This window comes from Oryctolagus cuniculus, chromosome 18 (assembly GCF_051225735.1).
Source record: "Oryctolagus cuniculus isolate XC-2025 breed Fujian yellow rabbit chromosome 18, ASM5122573v1, whole genome shotgun sequence".
NCBI classification, from domain to species: domain Eukaryota; kingdom Metazoa; phylum Chordata; class Mammalia; order Lagomorpha; family Leporidae; genus Oryctolagus; species Oryctolagus cuniculus.
Window position 1 is genome coordinate 60,681,452 of NC_142884.1, and position 20,258 is coordinate 60,701,709.

Genomic DNA, 20,258 nt, shown 5'->3' on the forward strand with positions numbered 1-20,258 from the left:
CTGTAACTCTGTCTTTCAAATAAATAAAATAAATCTTTTTAAAAATTTAAAAAAAAAAGAAGGGAGGGAGTAGAGAAGAAGAGAGAGAAAGAAGGAAGGAGGGAGGGAAAGAAGAAAGGAAGGGAAGGAGGGAGGGAGAGAAGGAGGGAAAGAAGGAGAGAAACCACAGTGAGGTACCACTTCACACCCACCAGGATGACTAGAATCAAGAGGATAGATGATAGGGCCAGTGCTGTGGTGCAACAAGTTAAGCCCCCTCCCACAGTACTGGCGTCACGTATTGGTGCCAGTTCGAGTCCTGGCTGCTCTACTTCCCATCTGGCTCCCTGCTCATGCACCTAGGAAAGCACTGGAGGAGGATGGCCCTTGCACACACATGGGAGACCCAAAAAAAGCTCCTGGCTCCTGGCTTCAGCCTGGCCCAGCCCCAGCTGTTGCAGCCATCTGGGGAGTGAAGCAGCAGATAGAAGACTTCCCTCTGTTTGTCTCTCCCTCTCTCTCTCAGTCTTTCAAATAAATAAAAATAAATCTCATTTTAGGCTGGTGCCGCAACTCACTTGGCTAATCCTCTGCCTGCGGTACTGGCACCCCAGGTTCTAGTCCCGGTTGGGGCACCAGTTCTGTCCCGGTTGCTCCTCTTCCAGTCCAGTTCTCTGCTGTGGCCTGGGAAGGTAGTGGAGGATGGCCCAAGTGCTTGGGCCCCTGTACCCGTGTGGGAGACCAGGAGGAAGCACCTGGCTCCTGGTTTCAGATTGGCACAGTGCACCGGCCAGAGCAGCCATTGGGGGGGTGAACCAATGGAAAAGGAAGACCTTTCTCTCTGTCTCTCTCTCTCTCACTGTCTAACTCTGCCTGTCAATAAATAAATAAATCTCATTTTAAAAAAGAGATGGCAAGGAAGTGGAGAATTTGGAGCCTTCATACATCACTGTTGGGAAAGTGAAACTGAATAGCTGCTTTGGAAAACAGTTTGGCAGTTCCATTTGACCTAGCAATCCCATTCCTAGGTGTACACCCAAGAGAGATGGAAACCTATCCCAACATAAAAACTTGCATAAGAGTGAAAGCAGCAAGCCGGCGCCGTGGCTCAATAGGCTAATCCTCCACCTTGCGGCGCCGGCACACCGGGTTCTAGTCCCGGTTGGGGCGCCGGATTCTGTCCCGGTTGCCCCTCTTCCAGGCCAGCTCTCTGCTATGGCCAGGGAGTGCAGTGGAGGATGGCCCAGGTGCTTGGGCCCTGCACCCCATGGGAGACCAGGAAAAGCACCTGGCTCCTGGCTCCTGCCAGGATCAGCGCGGTGCGCCGGCTGCAGCGGCGGCCATTGGAGGGTGAACCAACGGCAAAGGAAGACCTTTCTCTCTCTGTCTCTCTCTCTCTCACTGTCCACTCTGCCTGTCAAAAAAAAAAAAAAAAAAAAAAAAAAAAAAAAAAAAAAAGAGTGAAAGCAGCAGGCCGGCGCCATGGCTCACTAGGCTAATCCTCCGCCTGCGGCACCGGCACCCCGGGTTCTAGTCCCAGTCGGGGCGCTGGATTCTGTCCCGGTTGCTCCTCTTCCAGTCCAGCTCTCTGCTATGGCCCGGGAGCGCAGTGGAAGATGGCCCAAGTGCTTGGGCCCTGCACCCCATGGGAGACCAGGAGAAGCACCTGGCTCCTGGCTACAGATCAGCGCGGTACACCAGCTGCAGCGCGCCGGCCGCAGCGGCCATTGGGGGGTGAACCAACAGCAAAGGAAGACCTCTCTCTCTCTCTCTCTCACTGTCCACTCTGCCTGTAAAAAAAAAAAAAAAAAAAAAAAAAAAAAAAAAAAAAAAAAAGAGTGAAAGCAGCATTATCCATAATAGCCAAAAATCTACTGATCGATGAATGGATAAACAAACCATGGTATATTCATATAAGGAAGATAATTCAGCCATAAAGAGGAATGAAATACTGAGACATACTACAAAATGCATCTTGAATGCATGATGCTAAGTGAAAAGAAGCCAGATAGATATATAGATATAAAAGGTCATATTCAAGTATTATATGATTCATTTCTATGAAATAACCAAAATAGGTAAATCTATAGACACGAAAATTATATTGGTGTTTTCCAGGGCATAGCAGGGAGGGTTAAGATTGGAAGCGACAGCTGTAGGATTTCTTTTTGGGTTGGCGAAATGTTCTGAAATGAAATAATCATTCATAATAATAATCATTCTGTGAAGAGCCAGGTCGCAACAATTTCTTTCCTGTCATACCACCGTGAGAGGAACCGGAAAGCATGACGTTTGAGAATTTGGTCACTTTGAGGACAGTTGTTCTAGTGGAAGAGGGTCTTATGTTGAAGTAGGACACTTCAGTTCTAGGAGTCATCTCAGAACTGGGAAGCATGGGGCTGGCGCTGTGGCATAGCAGGTAAAGCCACTGGCTGCAATGCCAGCATCCCGTATGGGCACTGGTTCAAGAACCGGCTGCTCCACTTCTGATCCAGCCCTCTGCTATGGCCTGGGAAAGCAGTAGAAGATGGCTCAAGTCTTTGAGGCCCTGCATCCATGTGGGAGACCCAGAAGAAGCTCCTGGCTTCTGATCAGCTCAGCTCTGGCCTTGTCGGCCAATTGGAGAGTGAACAGCAGATGGAGGATCTCTCTCTCTCTCTCTCTGCCTGCCTGCCTCTCTCTCTCTCTCTCTCTCTGCCTCTCCTTCTCTCTGTAACTCTGACTTTCAAATAAATCAATAAATATTTTTTAAAAAAAGAACTGGGAGCCGGCGCCGTGGCTCAATAGGCTAATCCTCCACCTTGCGGCGCCGGCACACCGGGTTCTAGTCCCGGTTGGGGCGCCGGATTCTGTCCCGGTTGCCCCTCTTCCAGGCCAGCTCTCTGCTATGGCCAGGGAGTGCAGTGGAGGATGGCCCAGGTGCTTGGGCCCTGCACCCCATGGGAGACCAGGAAAAGCACCTGGATCCTGGCTCCTGCCATCGGATCAGCGCGGTGCACCGGCTGCAGCAGCGGCCATTGGAGGGTGAACCAACGGCAAAAGGAAGACCTTTCCCTCTCTGTCTCTCTCTCTCACTGTCCACTCTGCCTGTCAAAAATAAAAAAAAAATAAAGAAAAAAAAGAACTGGGAACCATCTTAGAGCCCCCGATGGCCCAAGTGGCTAGTTCTCAGAAGATTTCCCTTTTCCACTTATGTCCTCACTCTCACTGGCTCATAGCAGCTTTCTGTTGCCGGAACCAGAAGGTGAAATTGGCAGAACATACTGTTTGAAGAAGGTCCAAGTTTCTGAAACTGTCTTAAATCTTATGCAATCTTGCTATCTTGCTGGGGATAAAAGTCAATCTAAACAAAAGCAAAGCTCTCATTTTCATCCAGTTTCCTCAAGAAGCCCCCAAATCCTAGAATTCAGTTTTTCCCTTTTATTTTAAAGTAACTTGTCTAACGAGCAAACAAACAAACAAAACACTAGGAGACCTTTTTCTCTTTTTACCCATGAGCAAGTCAAGAGGCTGGTTCAAATCATGAATTGATGCAGAGCCCTGGACATGTGTCATGCCAGTGAATCTAGTCCCAGCATCTCCCCCTATGGCTAGAGATTGTTGAATTGGTGTCAGGTTCCTAATTTACTGACTTAGGAAATGTACAAAATACTCTATGCCTTCCTCTGAATTTCTATGGAGCACTTCATAATTTATGAAACCATTTCACATCCATTACCTTATTTTAACCTCACCTCAACCCTGAGAGATGTGATTTAAGCTTTGTCATCATTGTTTTACAAATGAAGTGAGAGATTCAGAAAGGTTAAGCCATTTACCCAAATTCACATGCTTTGCAAGTAGTGACACCGGAACTAGCACCCAGTGTTGTGACTTTTCTTCTGATAAAATACTATAAGACACACTGCCTTTGAAGTCTGGTCACAACTTCATTGTATCGTCTTTTCTCTTAACACAGACTCAAACAAAGGACTCTTTATTCCCTTCCCCAACCGGGAAATAAAGGATTCCCTAGCAAGTACTTTGGTAACCCAAGGCAATGGTACCCCAGACCAGGAAGCAGGCACTTTTCCTCTGGGAACACAGGTAATGTATAGCTCTCCTGCTGATCTATTGACCAGCCAATGCTGTATACAAATAACTCAGTGAACTCTCAATTATTTATGAAGGTCTTAGAGAACTTGTTTGAAGGAAGCATTTTAGACCCTCTAGAAGGAAAAGTCAGGACAAGATGCAGATTACCTTCTCTATTAATTGCAGCCTTCTTTTTGTTTCTCCCCCACTTACCTGTTATCAGGTATCATCTATTATACACACAACTTCACACATTTTATGGCAGGCATTTCGGTCCTCAAACAGGAATGTAACTATTACAGTTTTTTGTTGGTTTAAAAATCTCTCTTCTCTACCCAGTTTCTCCATCTCCTATTGCCTTGTCTATTACATTTTCTATCTCTACCTTTTAATTACTGAGCCTTACACTTAGGGGTAGCTTTCTCAAAGGTGCCTCTTCAGCATCACAGAAAAGTTAGAGGGTAAAGATGGCACAGCAGCTGTGGGCAGTGGGAAGGTGGAGGTCATGCCAGATGGGAAAAGAATTTAAGATAACAAGGGTTCAGTATGAATAAATGATGCAAGATGGGATACAACCATTATATAAGACCTATTTGTATGACTGAATATGATACAAGGATAACTAATAAGTTACAATCACTGTCTCCCTTTGTCTGCCCTTTCTTTGCTAAATTAACAGTGAAATTACACAGAGTATCCAGGAGAAAGAAAAGAAACAAAGATTCTTATTAATACACAATTTAGATAGTTAAGATTACATTACTAAAAAAGCAAGATGGTTTGAGTATACAGGGGTCTTTAAAAAGTTCATGGAAAATCCATATTATGAAAACTCAATGCATGGATTGCAAAATTTTTTGCACCAAGAATCTATCTTTTAATTCTATTTCTCACAAACTTCTGAAGTGCTCTTGTATAATACCATCACCTTTTTTTTTTTTTTTTTTTTTTTTTTTTTTGACAGGCAGAGTGGACAGTGAGAGAGAGAGACAGAGAGAAAGGTCTTCCTTTGCCGTTGGTTCACCCTCCAATGGCCACCGTGGCCAGCGCGCTGCGGCCGGCGCACCGCGCTGATCCGATGGCAGGAGCCAGGAGCCAGGTGCTTTTCCTGGTCTCCCATGGGGTGCAGGGCCCAAGCACCTGGGCCATCCTCCACTGCACTCCCTGGCCACAGCAGAGGGCTGGCCTGGAAGAGGGGCAACCGGGACAGAATCCGGCGCCCCAACCGGGACTAGAACCTGGTGTGCCGGCGCCGCTAGGCGGAGGATTAGCCTAGTGAGCCGCGGCGCCGGCCCAATACCATCACCTTTTAAAAAGACATGTTAGCACTTAATTAATTTCTTTGTTTTTGAAATTGTACTTGAGTGACTTAGAAACTATCTCAATTACCCTTTAAAAAAAAAGTGAGAGGCAGAGTGAGCTAGCTATCATTTGTTGGTTTACTTCCTAAATGCCCACAACAACCAGGACTGGATCAGGCCAAAGCCAGAAGACCAGAACTCAGTCTGAGTCTCTCGTATGGTGGCCATCACCTGCTGCCTCCCAGGATGCCAGTTAGCAGGAAGATGGAGTACAGACAGAATCAGGAATCAGTCCTGGGCACTCTGATATGGGATATGTGTTACCCAAGTGGTATCTCAACCACTAGGCCAAATGTCTGCCCTGTCAATTGCCATTTTTAAAAGCTTAATGTTGACTTAAGGAAATAGAGATTAAAAAAAATACTCCACAGTTAAATAGTTCTTAGATTTTTGAAAAAAAAAAAAAAAAAAAAAACCTCTGAAAATACTTTTTAAAGTGACCAGGAAAAAAAGAAATTAAATAATTTGTTGCAATCCTTTTCATTTAAGAAATAAGGAAGTAAAATTTCTCTCTTGACATGGCTGCTAGAAAGATAATTTTAAAAAGCAAATACCCATTTTCCATTTTGCTTCGATCTTTGTCTAGCTATTTTTTAGGTTAATTTCCAGCCCATTAAAACTCACATCAAGTGCCATGGTCAATATTCAGAAGAATAAGTATGTAGAGCCTTTTTTTTTTTTTTTTTTTTTTGAGTGGCAGAAAGAGAGAGAGAGAAAAAAAAAAAAAAAAAAAAAAAAAAACATCTGTTGGTAACTCCTCCACAACAAGCCAAAGCCAGGAGCCAGAAACTCAACGCTGGTCTTCTATGTGGGTGGCAGGAACCCAACCACTTGAGCCATCACCACTGCCTCCCAGAGTCTCCCTTACAGGAAACTGGAGCCAGGAGCCAGACCCAGACCCAGATATCAAACTCTAGCACTCTGAGTCACCAGCATCTCAGCCACCGTCTTAACCCCTGTGACAAACACTTGTTCCAGCATGAGGATCCTTCAAACAGAAAAAGTAAAGCTGAGAAAGGCAGCCTCGTTTCATTTCTACACTGAGCCATCTAGAACGGGGAAAGTACAGTGTTTCACGGTGTGGCATCCTTTACCTTCTAAGGATAGTTCTCAAGGAGTCTCCTTACCTGCTCAAGGCAACTCTAGGATCTCTTTGTATTGTGACTGCTTGACATAGGCTTAAACCTGGGCCATCCCTTGAAGGACTGTTTCCCTAACTTGCAAGGATGGACTTCCTTGCTACAAGGAAACTATCCTAACTTCCCAGTCTAATAAGCCTATATCTGAATGCCCGTGGATGCCCTTCTACCTAAACTTTCAAACTCTTTTTAAATGCAGGAAGTGATAAGAAGGGAGATGCCAAGTGACAATCACCAGGAAGACGGTAAATATTTTGCTCACTGTCCCCACCTTGTCAGAGAAATCTAGGTGTGACCGCAGAGGGAGATGCCACAGTCCTGAGGCCCTGTTCAATGGACCAGCTAACTTTCCTGCTTTCCTCGGGGTCTGATTGGATGCTCAGGGACCTGGGCGATTTCCTGCTTCAGGAGTGGGTATCTTGGCATCCTTTGTTCTTACAGTATTGGCCGGCAATTTCATGTCTCTCCTTTAACTTGCTTTTGGGCTTGTAATTTTTCTATTTGTTCATTTTCCCCCTCCACTAGTGTGTAGATTATACACAGTGTCTACACTTTTAGTATTATCCCCAAAATATGAGACATTCACTTAGACAGTTTTAAAATTACTCAATATTTTAAGTTTTCTCTTGGATAATTGGAAGACCTTAGAGTACTTTTACTCCTTTCCATTCCTCCCTATAGTATTTCTGTGGATTTTAATTCCATATATCATTCCCTATATCCCACAAGACACTTCTATCCAGTATTCATTTAAAGCCATCCACATATTTACCACTTTGTTTGCTCTTCAGTTCTTTTTTCATTCCAGACTTCCTCTCAGATCATTTCCTTCCAGCACATCATACAGCCTTTAGAATTTTCTTTCGTGTTGGCCTATTGCTGATGAACTCTTTAGTTTTTGGTGATCTGAAAATGCTTCTGTTTTGCCACCATTCCTGAAGGATGTTTGCTGGGTTTAGATTTCCAGGTCAGCAGTTGTTTCTTTCAGAATACTGAAGATATTCCATTATATTCTGTCTTTTGTGGTTCCTTTTGAGAAGTCAGCTGGAAATCTGTCACTCTTGCAAGGATAATCTGTCTTCTCATCCTCGAGCTACCTTTTTCTTTTTTTTTAAGATTTGTTTATTTATTTATTTTAATTATTTATTTATTTGAAAGGCAGAATTACACAGAGAGAGAGGCAGAGGCAGAGAAATAGAGGTCTTCCATCCACTGGTTCACTCCCCAGATGGTCGCAATGGCCGTAGCTGTGCCGATCTGAAGCCAGGAGCCAGGAGCTTCTTCTGGGTCTCCCACGCAGGTGCAGGGGCCCAAGGACTTGGGCCAGCTTCCACTGTTTTCCCAGGCCATAGCAGAGAGCTGGATCAGAAATAGAGCAGCCGGGACTCAAACTGGCACCCGTATGGGATGCTGGCACTGCAGGCAGTAGCTTTACCCATTATACCACAGTGCCAGCCCCCTGGCTGACTTTTAAGAGTCCCCAGTTGTCCTTGATCTTCTGCAGTTTCACTGTGATGCATTTTTTTTTAGTCTTTCCTGTTTGGTTGTTGTTTTTTGTTTGTTTGTTGTTTGTTTTTTTTACAAGCAGAGTGGACAGTGAGAGAGTGAGAGAGAGAGAGAGAGAGAGAGAGAGAGAGAGAGAGAGAGAAAGGTCTTCCTTTGCCCTTGGTTCACCCTCCAATGGCCGCCGCAACCGGCGCACCACGCTGATCCGATGGCAGGAGCCAGGTGCTTATCCTGGTCTCCCATGGGGTACAGGGCCCAAGCACTTGGCCCATCCTCCACTGCACTCCCTGGCCACAGCAGAGAGCTGGCCTGGAAGAGGGGCAACCGGGACAGAATCCAGTGCCCCGACCGGGACTAGAACCCGGTGTGCCGGCACCGCAAGGCGGAGGATTAGCCTAGTGAGCCGCGGCGCCGGCCCCTGTTTGGTATTTATTCAATTGAATCTACAATTTGTGTCTCATTAGTTCTAGAAAGTCCTTCAAATATTGCTTGTGTCCCACTGTTTCTCTCCTGTCCTTTTAGGACTCTTGTTTGAGTCAGAGATTTTCATTTTGTCCTTTCTGTCTCTTATTATTTTATGTCTTTAATGTTTTCGTCTGGTCCGCATTCTGGATAATTCCTTATGGTCATATTTCAATTCAATAATTTTTTTCTTTAGCTATGCCCAATCTGTCTGCTGAATTTTTTTTTTTTTTTTTTGGACAGGTAGAGCTATAGACAGAGAGAGAGACAGAGAGAAAGGTCTTCCTCCCGTTGGTTCACTCCCGAAATGGCCGCCACAGCCGGCGCTGCGCCAATCCGAAGCCAGGAGCCAGGTGCTTCCTCCTGGTCTCCCATGCGGGTACAGGGACCCAAGCACTTGGGCCATCCTCCACTGCCCTCCCAGGCCACAGCAGAGAGCTGGACTGGAAAAGGAGCAACCGGCGCCCATATGGGATGTCGGCTCTGCAGGTGGAGGATTAACCAAGTGAGCCATGGCGCCGGCCCCTGAATTCTTTATTTCAGTTATTTCTCAGTCCTATAGGTTTGATTTGGCTCTTTTCAAATCCTCTGGATCACTTTTTTTTTTTTAATTAAAGAAAAATTTATTTTCATCTGCTTGAAATGCAGAGAAAGATGTTCCATCTACTGGTTCACTCCCCAAATGGCCACAAAAGCTGGAGCTGGGCCAATGTGAAGCCAGGAGCTTCTTCTGGGTCTCTCACATGGGTGCAGGGGCCCAAGCACTTGAGCCATCTTTCACTGCTTTCCCAGGTGCATTAGCAGGGAGCTGGATCAGAAGTGGAGCAGCCGGGATTTGAACCGGCATCCATATGGATGCCAGTACTGCAGGCAGTAGCTTTATCTGCTACACCACAGCACCAGCCCCAACCCAAACTAGCACTGTCATCACCTGCTGCCTCCCAGGGTGTGCGTTAGCAAGAAGCTGGAATTGGAAGCAGAACTGGGGCTTGAATGCAAGCACCCTGATATGGGTTGCAGACATTTGAGTGGCATCATAACTGCTGCACCGAAAGCTTATCTCTAACATGAGTTGGTGTCTAGAAAGAAACTCTGACTTTACAGCATGGGGAGAAAATTTCTAGGGGCTTTGATTGATAAGAAATTCATCTCTAAAGTGTTAGATTCTTTGCTGTTTTCATAAATGACTCATACCTTTGATTGTTGTTGTTCTACGTGGGAGTCTTTTCTTCCCTTTATGCTATCATTTATCAAAATCGTCAAGCACTTCTTTCCGAGAACAGTTTCTAGTGGGTGGAGAGTATATTTGGTGGGCACAGGCACCTCAAGTGGGCCAGGAAGAATTCTGATTGTGTTTTGTTCTCTTCCTTTGGTGGTGATTAGAATTCAGACATTACTCACCTCGTCAATCCGCAGTCCGATCTCCAGAGAAGATGGCTCGAGATGGGTACCGAGTATCTTTTCTGGACAGTAAGTCTTCATGTCCGTCTCCGGAAAAGGACTTGATAATGAAACTGGATAGTTACCAGCTCACCCATGAAGCCTCACTGGGTAAACGCCTGGATGTGGGTGATTCCAGCCAGATCCAGCCCTATCAGCTATCCTCCGACGGTGGTTTGGAAAATTACGATAGTCATTATTCTCAAACTCTGTCTCTGCATGGAAATCCGGGTAAAAGGCCTCAGAGAAGCAAGAGCTACAGGGAATACAGCATAAAGCCTTCAAATGACATGAAGGCCACCGCATCCCATTCCTGTGGAGACCTGCTGACTTCTCTGTCAAATTCTGACTCCAGCACCGGAAGACTATTGAAGCTTAGTTCAGGTAATGGTTTCCTGTCAGTTTACACGCCTTTTTCACAGGCACAAAGAGAGAAAGTATGACTAGAGTGGGAATTAGTATCTGAAATTTCATTAACATTTCTTAAATTGTATTTCAAGATCACTAAATGGTCCGTGGAATATCTAGAAATCTTCAAGGTCTGAATTTAACATGACACATTACAGAAAATTTATAAGAATGAGTCTCACAACTACATGTTATTTTAATTGGGATATATTTAAGATCTTCAAAAAGTTATTGAAAATTTACATTGTGAAAAAACTATGCCTGGACTTCACTTTTTTGTGTACCACAATAAACATCTTTTAGTTCTATTTTCCATGAACTTTTTGAAGTGTTCTATTTCTAGCAGCATCTAGTCCTCTTTAACCACAATTGCTTCTCTTTTTTTTTCCTTCTTAAAGATTTACTAATGGGACTGACACCATGGTGTAGAGAGTAAAGCCTCTGCCCACGGTGCATCTGATATGGGCACCCACCAGTTCAAGTCCCAGCTGCTCCACTTCCGATCCAGCTCTCTGCTATGGCCTGGGAAAGCAGTGGAAGAAAGCCCAAGTCCTTGGGCCCCTGCACCCACGTGGGAGACCCAGAAGAAGCTCCTGGCTTCTGGCTTCGAATTGGTCCAGCTCCAGCCATTGTGTCCATTTGACTCTACCTCTCTGTGACTCTGCCTTTCAAATAAGTAAATAAATCTTTTAAAAATTAAAATATTTACTTATTTGAAAGGCAGAGTTACAAAGTGAGAAAGGGAGAGAGAAAGAGAGAGAGAGAGGTCTTCCATCTGCTGGTTCACTCCCCAAATGGCAGGAATGGTCAGGGCAGGGCCAGGCCAAAGCCAGGAGCTTCTTCAAGGTCTCCCATGTGGGTGCAGGGGCCCAAGCACTTGGGCCATCTTCTGCTGTTTTCCCAGGCTCATTAACAGAGAGCTGGATCAGAAATGAAACAGCCTAGACTGGAACCAGCACCCGTATGGGATGCCAGAAGTGGAGGCAGCAACTTAACCCATTATGCCACAATGCCTGCTCCTGGCCACAATCACTTTTTTTTTTCTTTTTTTTTTAAGATTTATTTATTTGAAAATCAGAGTTAAAAGAAAGGGAGAGAAGGAAGGCAGAGAAAGAGATCATCCATCCACTGGTTCACTCCCCAGATGGCCACAGCGGCCTGAGCTGAACCAAGCCAAAGCCAGGAGCTAGGAGATTCTTTCAGGTCTCCCACATGGGTGGCAGGGACCCCAGCACTTGGGCCATCCTCTGTTACTTTTTACCAGGTCATTAGCAGGGAGCTAGATTGGAAGTGGAGCATCTGGGACTCGAACCACCACCCATGTGGGATGCTAGTGTCAGCCAGTGGCTTTACCTGGTATACCACAACACCACAACCACTGCCCCCAATCACTTCTATTCTGAGTTACTGAAATAAGCTAATTTCAGGGTAATTGATGGAAGCAACTCTTCATTTATTTGCTAATTTAATCAGTGAAATTCATTGAACACCTACTATGTGCTATAGACTGTTCTACCTTTGCAGATAAAGTTGCAAAGTTTCATATATGTTTTACTATAATTTTTTAAAAGTCCTTATTTTTATGGAATTACATGCTAATGAGGTAAGAGAGATGATGAGTTAACATACAAATATATGTCATTGCCACAAAAAAATAACATTAAGGGTAGAGACAGCAATACGGTTATGTTTTAGATAGGATAGGCAAGGAAAGCTGCTCTGATGAGGCTAATAAAAGTCGACTGAGATGAAGTCCATGTGGACAACTAAGGGGAGAACTTCAGAGTGAGGTCAGAAGTAGTTGGAGAGTTTGTAGCAGGGGGTGACATGATCTCACTTAAGAGTTGTCCTGCATGCTTGTTGAGAGTAGACTGTGGGAAGCAAGGGGAGAAATAATTTTTAAAAATCATTTAAGAGGTTAGGCTCCAGATCAGAGATAATGGCAGCCTGGGCTAGAGAGATAGCAGAGGATGTGGAGAGAAAAGTCAGATTCCGGGTGTGTTCTGAAGATAATGCTTACTGATTTGCTGATGGGTTGAAGATGAAGTGTGTGAGAAAGAGGTAAAAGATGACTCCAAGGTTTCTAAGGCAGATTACTGGATGAAAAGAGTTATTGCTAAGATGGAAAAGAGGGGGAAGCACAGGTTTTAAGATAAAAATCAAGAGCTTAGTTTTGGACATCTTAAGCTTTTGGTTAACACTTCTCAGATATGCCAACTTGATAATCAGACATATTAGTTGAGTGTGGCCAAAAACATAAATTTGGAAATTGTGTGTGCATGGCATTAAAACTGAGACTGGATGAAATCTCACCTAAGGAGCGAAGAGAGAGAGAAAAGAGATCTGAGGGCTGATCCTGAGTCCTCTAACAATGGAAGCCATGCAGATGAAAAGAAACCATCACGAACGGGAAGAAAGCAGCAGCCAGCCAGGCTGGAGAAACAAAAGCCAAGAGGGAATGTTATCCTGGGAACTGAGAGAGTAATGAGCTTCAGAAGGAGGGAGTGATCGCTATTGTGTCAGATGCCATGTGTGATCAATGTGTCATGTGTTTAAAATGAGGAAGGACTGCAGGCATGAGCCAGGGACTGAGACATGGTTATGGTGTTTGGCAATGCAGAAGACGTATGTGAACAGCTAACTTGGAAGCAAGGCAATACAGTTACCAAATACGTACAACCCCTTCTAGAGTTTTGCAGGAAAGAGGAGCAAAGAGCTGGACCTGAAGCTGGAAGGGGCATGTGCCCAAGGGAATTCTGATGGGAATGATGCTATAGAAGGAAAATGAGTGATGCAGGAGAAAAAAGGGACAATTCAATTACAGAAAACATTCTTTGAGCGGTCAAGAAGAGATGGAACCAGTCTACGGTGAGAAGGTTGGCCATAGAAAAAAAAAAAATCACACAGTTCATCCAGTGTAACAAGAAGGAAAGCCAAGAATTGATGGATACAAATGCAAGGGGATTTCGAGAAGTTCATGGAAAATGGAATTAAACATTTATTTGGGTGAAAACTTTTTTTGGAGTTCATGAATAATATGCATTGTCCTTGGACCTTTTGAAGTAGTCTTGTACGGGTGAGTTGGCAGATTTAGTGGTAGAGTCACTTGGCCAGTTTCTTTGTTTTTTCAGTGAAATGAAGAAGATCGGCACTTGAGAGTAAGGAGGTAGAGGTGTTAGAAGTTTGAGAAGGAAAGATGTGTGAATTAGTCATCTCAGATAATAGAAAAGTAAATTGATCTGAGCTGGGCAGTGCTTAGGGCTCAGTTAAGACAGTGCCATGTGTTTCAGGTGAGAAAGATCAGAACAAATGCATGTTCTCCAGTCATGTTCCACTGCTCCAGTGTAGGCTGGGGGCATGTGGACCGTTGGTTTAACCAGAGTTGGGGTTTTGTCAGAGGGAGAGAGAAAGGATCTGGAGAATTGGGGGTGTATGCTAATGAGTGATTATTATGACACATGACCTCCAGACGAGGTATGGATGGGAGACAGGAGAGAACTAAGGGCAGGTTCACTTCGCAGTCTGTTTCCTTCACAGATCTGTATGCCACAACCCATTTCAACAGTGACCCTGCTCTGCTCAGCAATGTAGAACAGCAATTATCCAGCAGCCTCGGGGATTTAACAACAACACATGGTCCTTTTCCAAGCAACTCTGTCCTGGGAAACTCTCTGCCTGCTCAACTGCTGTTGCCTCCTGGGACTTCAGACAACAGAGAGATTTTGAACAAGAGGTCAATAAGCCCTTCGAGGAGAGGATTCAAACGGAAGGACAATATCCTTGCCAACCTGAATGCAAAGCATGGTTTCAGAGATGTTACAGGCAGCGAGGCAAGTGTTGGCTTGTTTGCACTTGTACCAGAAATAGATTAGGTTCAAGGCCATAATGAGGTTTGGAAGGGTGGGGAGGGAAGGGTGGTTCTAACCAATAGTGCTGACATTCAAGGGGATTTTCAGTGGCCAGTGGCTAATGCTCCCAGGCTAAAGCCTTTGATTCTTCTTTTCTTGGGAAAGTTACACCTCCCCAACCCACCACTCAGCCACCATTTTCTCATTTCGGTCACAGGGAGAACGGTCCCTGACCTATTTCCAGAGTATACACATGGCTGGGAAATACTTTGATAAAATGTAATAGACAAGGTTTAACAGGAAGGGATAATGAAGTTGCAGGTTTTTGTGGGGGCTAGAGATTGGTCTTGGTAGCATTGATGTTTATAATCTCATCACGTTTACACATTCGCTCCAGCCACAAATGACTTCTTTGAGATTGTCCTTATGAAAGCATTGCTTTGCTTTTCTGTCTAGAAATTTGAGTCTAATTTTTTTTTCAGAAGTAGCAGACAAAAGGTGAATTAGATTATCCTAGGAATTTTTAGTTGAAAGTGGTTCAGAGAATGAACAGAATCAATAACCATTCTCACATATACAGTATGATTGATTTTACAACATCACAGTATAAAGGTGTTATGTGAGAAAACTTCCTTATTACCCAGGGCCAAGTAACAAGCTTTGTCCCTCCCTCAGCACCCGTTCCTCCTGGAAGCTGCATTCCACTCGCCTCTCTTATCTGTTTGGATGTTAGTTTTTCTCCAGATCCTACATCCACCATGAAGCCTCCTCTCTTTAGTTAAAGGAACTATGGCTCTCAAGACCCTTTTTTTCCTTTGGATCCATGATGCTTTGGGGGTGAATCATTTGTCAATCACTTACCATCTTATAAGGAAGCAGGCAGGGAATGAGTCAAAAACAACCATTTCTTTTTTTAATGATTTATTTATTTTATTTGAAAGTCAGAGTTACACAGAGAGGAGAGGCAGAGAGAGAGAGGTCTTCCATCCGCTGGTTCACTCCCCAGATGGCTTCAACGGCTGGAGCTGCCCTGATCCGAAGCCAGGAGCCAGGAACTTCTTGGTTTCCCACGTGAGTGCAGGGGCCCAAGGACTTGGGCCATCTTCTACTGCTTTCCCAGGCCATAGCAGAGAGCTAGATTGGAAGTGGAGCAGCCGGGTCTCAAACCGGTGCCCATATAGGATGCCGGCGCTTCAGGTCAGGGCGTTAACCCGCTGTGCCACAGCGCTGGCCCCTAAAAACAACCATTTCTAGTGACATATTTTTCAGTTTGGGGAAATCTTTTTTCACTTAGGGATTTGTTTACAAATTTTTTGTTCTGTTGGGTTTTGTTTTACTCTTTAAATTCTCTGTTCCGTTTTCACAAATTTTGGAGGTAGTTATGATGTTTGTGCACCAAAGGGGGCAGTCTTGCAATACTTTCTTTCATTTTGTGGTTTCTCTCCATTTTCAGCACCTGTGCCTTTTTTACCAGACAGGAACACTAATGATTGTGTTAGTGTATGGAGTATGAAGCTATATCAACACTCAAGATATTTGGGGTGCTATATTAACAAGACATTTTAGGAAATCTTTTCACCCTGTTTCACGTTATATTGTTAAAAATCTCAATGTGCTTTTCTGGACTATCCTAAAACCTCCAATTTTTTCCTAATTGATGTTATTTTTCTTAATGTGGAAAGCTTTAAAAGATCTATTTGAGGCTGGCGCCGTGGCTCACTAGGCTAATCATCTGCCTTGCGGCACCGGCACACTGGGTTCTAGTCCTGGTCAGGGCGCCAGATTCTGTCCCGGTTGCCCCTCTTCCAGGCCAGCTCTCTGCTGTGGCCAGGGAGTGCAGTGGAGGATGGCCCAAGTACATGGGCCCTGCACCCCATGGGAGACCAGGATAAGTACCTGGCTCCTGCCATCAGATCAGCGCGGTGTGCTGGCCGCAGCGCGCCGGCCGCGGCGGCCATTGGAGGGTGAACCAACGGCAAAAGGAAGACCTTTCTCTCTGTCTCTCTCTCTCACTGTCCACTCTGCCTGTCAAAAAAAAAAAAAAAAAAAGATCTATTTGAATATAAATATAAAATAAGTATACTATTTAGTTTCTGATAGGCGAAGTTAGAAAACTGATAGAAAGAGCATTTAAAATTAAAAATTTAAAGATTAAAAAATAATCCTGTAAGGGCCAGCGCTGTGGCATGTTAGGTTAAGCCTCTGCCTAAAGTGCCAACATCCCATATGGGCACCACTTCAAGTCCTGGCTGCTCCACTTCCCATCCAGCTCCCTGATAATGTGCCTGGGAAAGCAGTAGAGGATGGCCCAAGTATTTGGGCCCCTGCACCTACATGCAAAACCTAGAAAAAGCTCTTGGCTTCGGATGGGCCCAGCTCTAGCCATTGCAGCCATTTGAGGAGTGAGCCAGCAGATTGAAGACTTCTCTGTCTTCTCCCCCTTTCTGTAACTCTGCCTCTCAAATAAATAAATATATTTTTAAAAAATCCTATAATGCACAAACTTAAACTATATGTGAATTGTGATTAGAAAATTTGCTTTAAAAAATTGAGAGGCAGACATTGAGAGCTAGTGAGCAAGAGAAAGCTCCATTCACTGGTTCACTCCTCCAAATGCCTGCAATATCCAGGGCAGGGCAGGGCCAGGGTTGGAGGCAGGAGTGAGGCGCACAATCCAGGTCTCCTGTGTGGGTGGCAGGAACCCAATTACTTGAGAGCCATCACTGCTGCCTCCCAGGATCTGCGTTGGTGGGAAACTGGAGTGAGGAGCTAGGGCCAAGAATCAAACAATCTGATGTGGTATGTGGGTACCTTAACCATTAGGCTAAACGCCCACTCCTAGAAAATTTATTTTGGGGTCTGGGCATTGTGGGTTGGGCCACCACTTGCAGCACCAGCATCCCATGTCAGAGTACTAATTCAGGTCCTAGCTGCTCTCCTTACAGTCCAGCTTCCAGCTAATGTGCCTGGGAAGGCAGTGGAAGATGGCCCTAGTACTTGGGCCCTTATCACCCATATGGGAGAATCCAAATAGAGCTCCAGGCCCTTGGCATCAGCCTGGACCAGCCCTTGCCAATGTGGCCACTGGGGGAGTGAACCAGGGGATGGAAGAGTTCCAGTTCTCCCATTCTCTCTCTGTAACTCTACTTTTCAAATAAATAAATCTTCTTAAAAATTACTTTTTGCCAACTGACTTTAGAGGCCTATACAAATTATAAAAATGAAAACATTATTTTAGGAACCCAGAGCTGTGACTCACTTGGTTAATCCTCCGCCTGCGGCGCCAGCATCCCATATGGGTGCCAGGTTCTAGTCCCAGTTGCTCCTCTTCTAGTCCAGCTCTCTGCTGTGGCCTGGGAGGGCAGTGGAGGATGGCCCAAGTGCTTGGGCCCTGCACCCGCATGGGAGACCAGGAGGAATCACCTGGCTCCTGGCTTCGGATTGGCGCAGCACTGGCCATAGCGGCCATTTGGGGAGTGAACCAACGGACGGAAGACCTTTCTCTCTATCTCTCTGTCTATAGCTCTACCTGTCAAATAAATAAAAAAAAAAAAGAAAAAATATTATTTTAGGCCAGCGCCGCGGCTCACTAGGCTAATCCTCCGCCTTGCGGCACCAGCACACCAGGTTCTAGTCCTGGTCGGGGTGCCAGATTCTGTCCCGGTTGCCCCTCTTCCAGGCCAGCTCTCTGCTGTGGCCAGGGAGTGCAGTGGAGGATGACCCAAGTACTTGGGCCCTGCACCCCATGGGAGACCAGGATAAGTACCTGGCTCCTGCCATCGGATCAGCGTGGTGTGCCGGCTGCAGCGCACCGGCCGCAGCGGCCATTGGAGGGTGAATCAGCGGCAAAGGAAGACATTTCTCTCTCTCTCCCTCACTGTCCACTCTGCCTGTCAAAAAAAAAATATTATTTTAAAAAGCTGTAAGTCATAATTTTCTGAAAACTAGAAGACCCATGAAAGTAACAAAATGACCCAAAATTCTCACCACACTGTAATAAAGGAAAATGCTAAAAGGCATATGTAAGTTTCCAAGTTGTTCCATGTTATACATATAAAACTACCAAGACATAAAAAAGCCAGTGGCAGTAAATATCCATTTTACTCATTTTTGAGAAGGTCTTCTAAAGCGACTTTGCGATGTATCTGGACTGCCCATGATTCTTCTCACCAGTCAGGTTGTTAACTCACTGGCCCTCATGATTGACGTCTTCATACAGCCCAGGGCACATGCTCTGTACAGCTTTGTGGGAGAAGTGTTTATTCCATTTGTAATCAGTCATAGGCCACACATGTGATAGTGTCATAAATGCCACTGGTGTTGTCCTTCACAGTTGTCAGATGTGACAGCATTAGCTAATTAATCATCTGTGGTTTTTTTACATCAAAAGAAACAAAGATTGAGAAATAGTTTGGCTGTATTAAATATGTATCAGCTTTCTTGAAGTCCATGAAGCTACAGAAGATTGGCAGATACATTTGGACAGTAAAGTTCACAAATATGTAAATAATATATCAGAACAGAATGAATAAAAACAATTGTGAATTTTCTATATGGATCTATACATCTTACTTTCTTACTGAATAATATATTTTGTATGGACCCAATAATAACATTTAACACAGAACATTTAAAATGTTACAGGATGGGTAGGCATTTGTTTCAGCAGTTACAGCATCACTTGGGATGCCCACATCACATATCAGATGACTAACTGGTCTCAGCTACTGGGTTTCTGATCCAGCTTTCCTGCTAATGTGCATCCTGGGAGGCTGCAGATGATGGCCCAAGTACTTGACTATCGGCCACCCACTTGGGAAACCTGGATGGAGTTTTAGCCTCATGGCTTCCCTCAGCATTGGCTGTTGCAAGCACTTGTGGAGTGAACCAGTGAATGGAGGATCTCTCTCTGTCTCTGACTCCCTTTGCCTTCATTTTTTTTTTTTTAAGAATTATTTATTTGAAAGGCAGAGATATGGAGAGAGGAGAGAGGGAGATCTTCCATATGCTAGTTCATTCCCCAAATGGCTGCAATGGCTGGATATGGGCCAGGCCAAAGCCAGGAGCCAGGAGCTTCCTCCTGGTTTCCCCTGTGGGTGCAAGGCCCTAAGTACTTGGGCCATCTCTGCTGGTTTCCCAGGTGCATCAGCAGAGAGCTGGGTCAGAAGCAGAGCAGCTGGGACTCCAACCAGCCCCAATATGGGACGCTGGCACAGCAGGCTGAGACTCAGCCTTCCACACCATAGTGCTGGCCCTTCTTTGTATTTCAAGTAAAATGAAAAATAAATTTTAAAAATTTAAATGTTATGATACTACCTATTATATTTTAAAAGCATATTATGAATTATAATTCTTATTAAATTATTGCTAAGTTTACTTTATGATACGTAATACTTTTTAAGATGTCTGCAGGGTATCATTATAGCACAGCAGGTTAAACTGCCACTTGTGATGCCAGCCTCCCATATAGGAGTGCCAATTTCAGTCCTGGCTGCTCCACTTCCAATACAGTTTCCTACTAATGCACCTGGGAAAACAGCAGAACTGCCACTCATGTGGGAGACCAATATGGAGTTCTGGCTCCTGGATTTAGCCTGGACCAGCCCCAGCCATTATGGCCATTTGGGGCATGAACCAGTGGATAGAAGATCTCTTTCATTCTCTTTCTCTCTTTCAAATAAAGGTCTTTAAAAAGAAAAGCATACCAAGTGTTCTGCACTTTATATTATATTAGTCAGTCTTTAAAAAGTTCATGAAAAATGATGCATAGATTTAAAAAATCTTTGACACTAAAATAAACTTATCTTTCAATTCAGTTTCTCCACTAACTTTTTAAATTATCCTCAAATAATGAACCATAGTTGTAGGTGTTAACACGTTTTTGTTGTAAATGTATTCTGAAAATCCCTACAGAAAATTGTGGCAGAAGATAGTTTGTTTTTTTTTTTTTTGTTTTTTTTGTTTTTTTGTTTTTTTTTTTTTTGACAGATAGAGTTAGACAGTGAGAGAGAAAGAGAAGAGAAAGGTCTTCCTTCCGTTGG

The 20,258-nt window shown here is 44.5% G+C and overlaps 1 protein-coding gene across 23 annotated transcripts in view; it reads left to right on the plus strand.

Moving 5' to 3' along the window:
- Positions 1–20,258, plus strand: part of LRRC36 (leucine rich repeat containing 36) — a 60,599-nt gene that overhangs the window by 27,845 nt on the left and 12,496 nt on the right. For 8 of the 23 annotated variants that reach the window (XR_016225295.1, XM_002711601.5, XM_089320243.1 and 5 more), the window contains 4 exons: positions 3,938–4,065; positions 6,753–6,798; positions 9,905–10,345; positions 13,907–14,199. Coding sequence is in view for 22 of the 23 variants with exons in the window: in XM_002711601.5 (XP_002711647.1) it covers positions 3,938–4,065; positions 6,753–6,798; positions 9,905–10,345; positions 13,907–14,199 (908 nt within the window). In the remaining variant the exon portion in view is untranslated. The remainder of the gene's footprint in view (positions 1–3,937; positions 4,066–6,752; positions 6,799–9,904; positions 10,346–13,906; positions 14,200–20,258) is intronic. The other 15 variants (XM_008257459.4, XM_089320253.1, XM_089320261.1 and 12 more) reach the window with 3 other exon arrangements.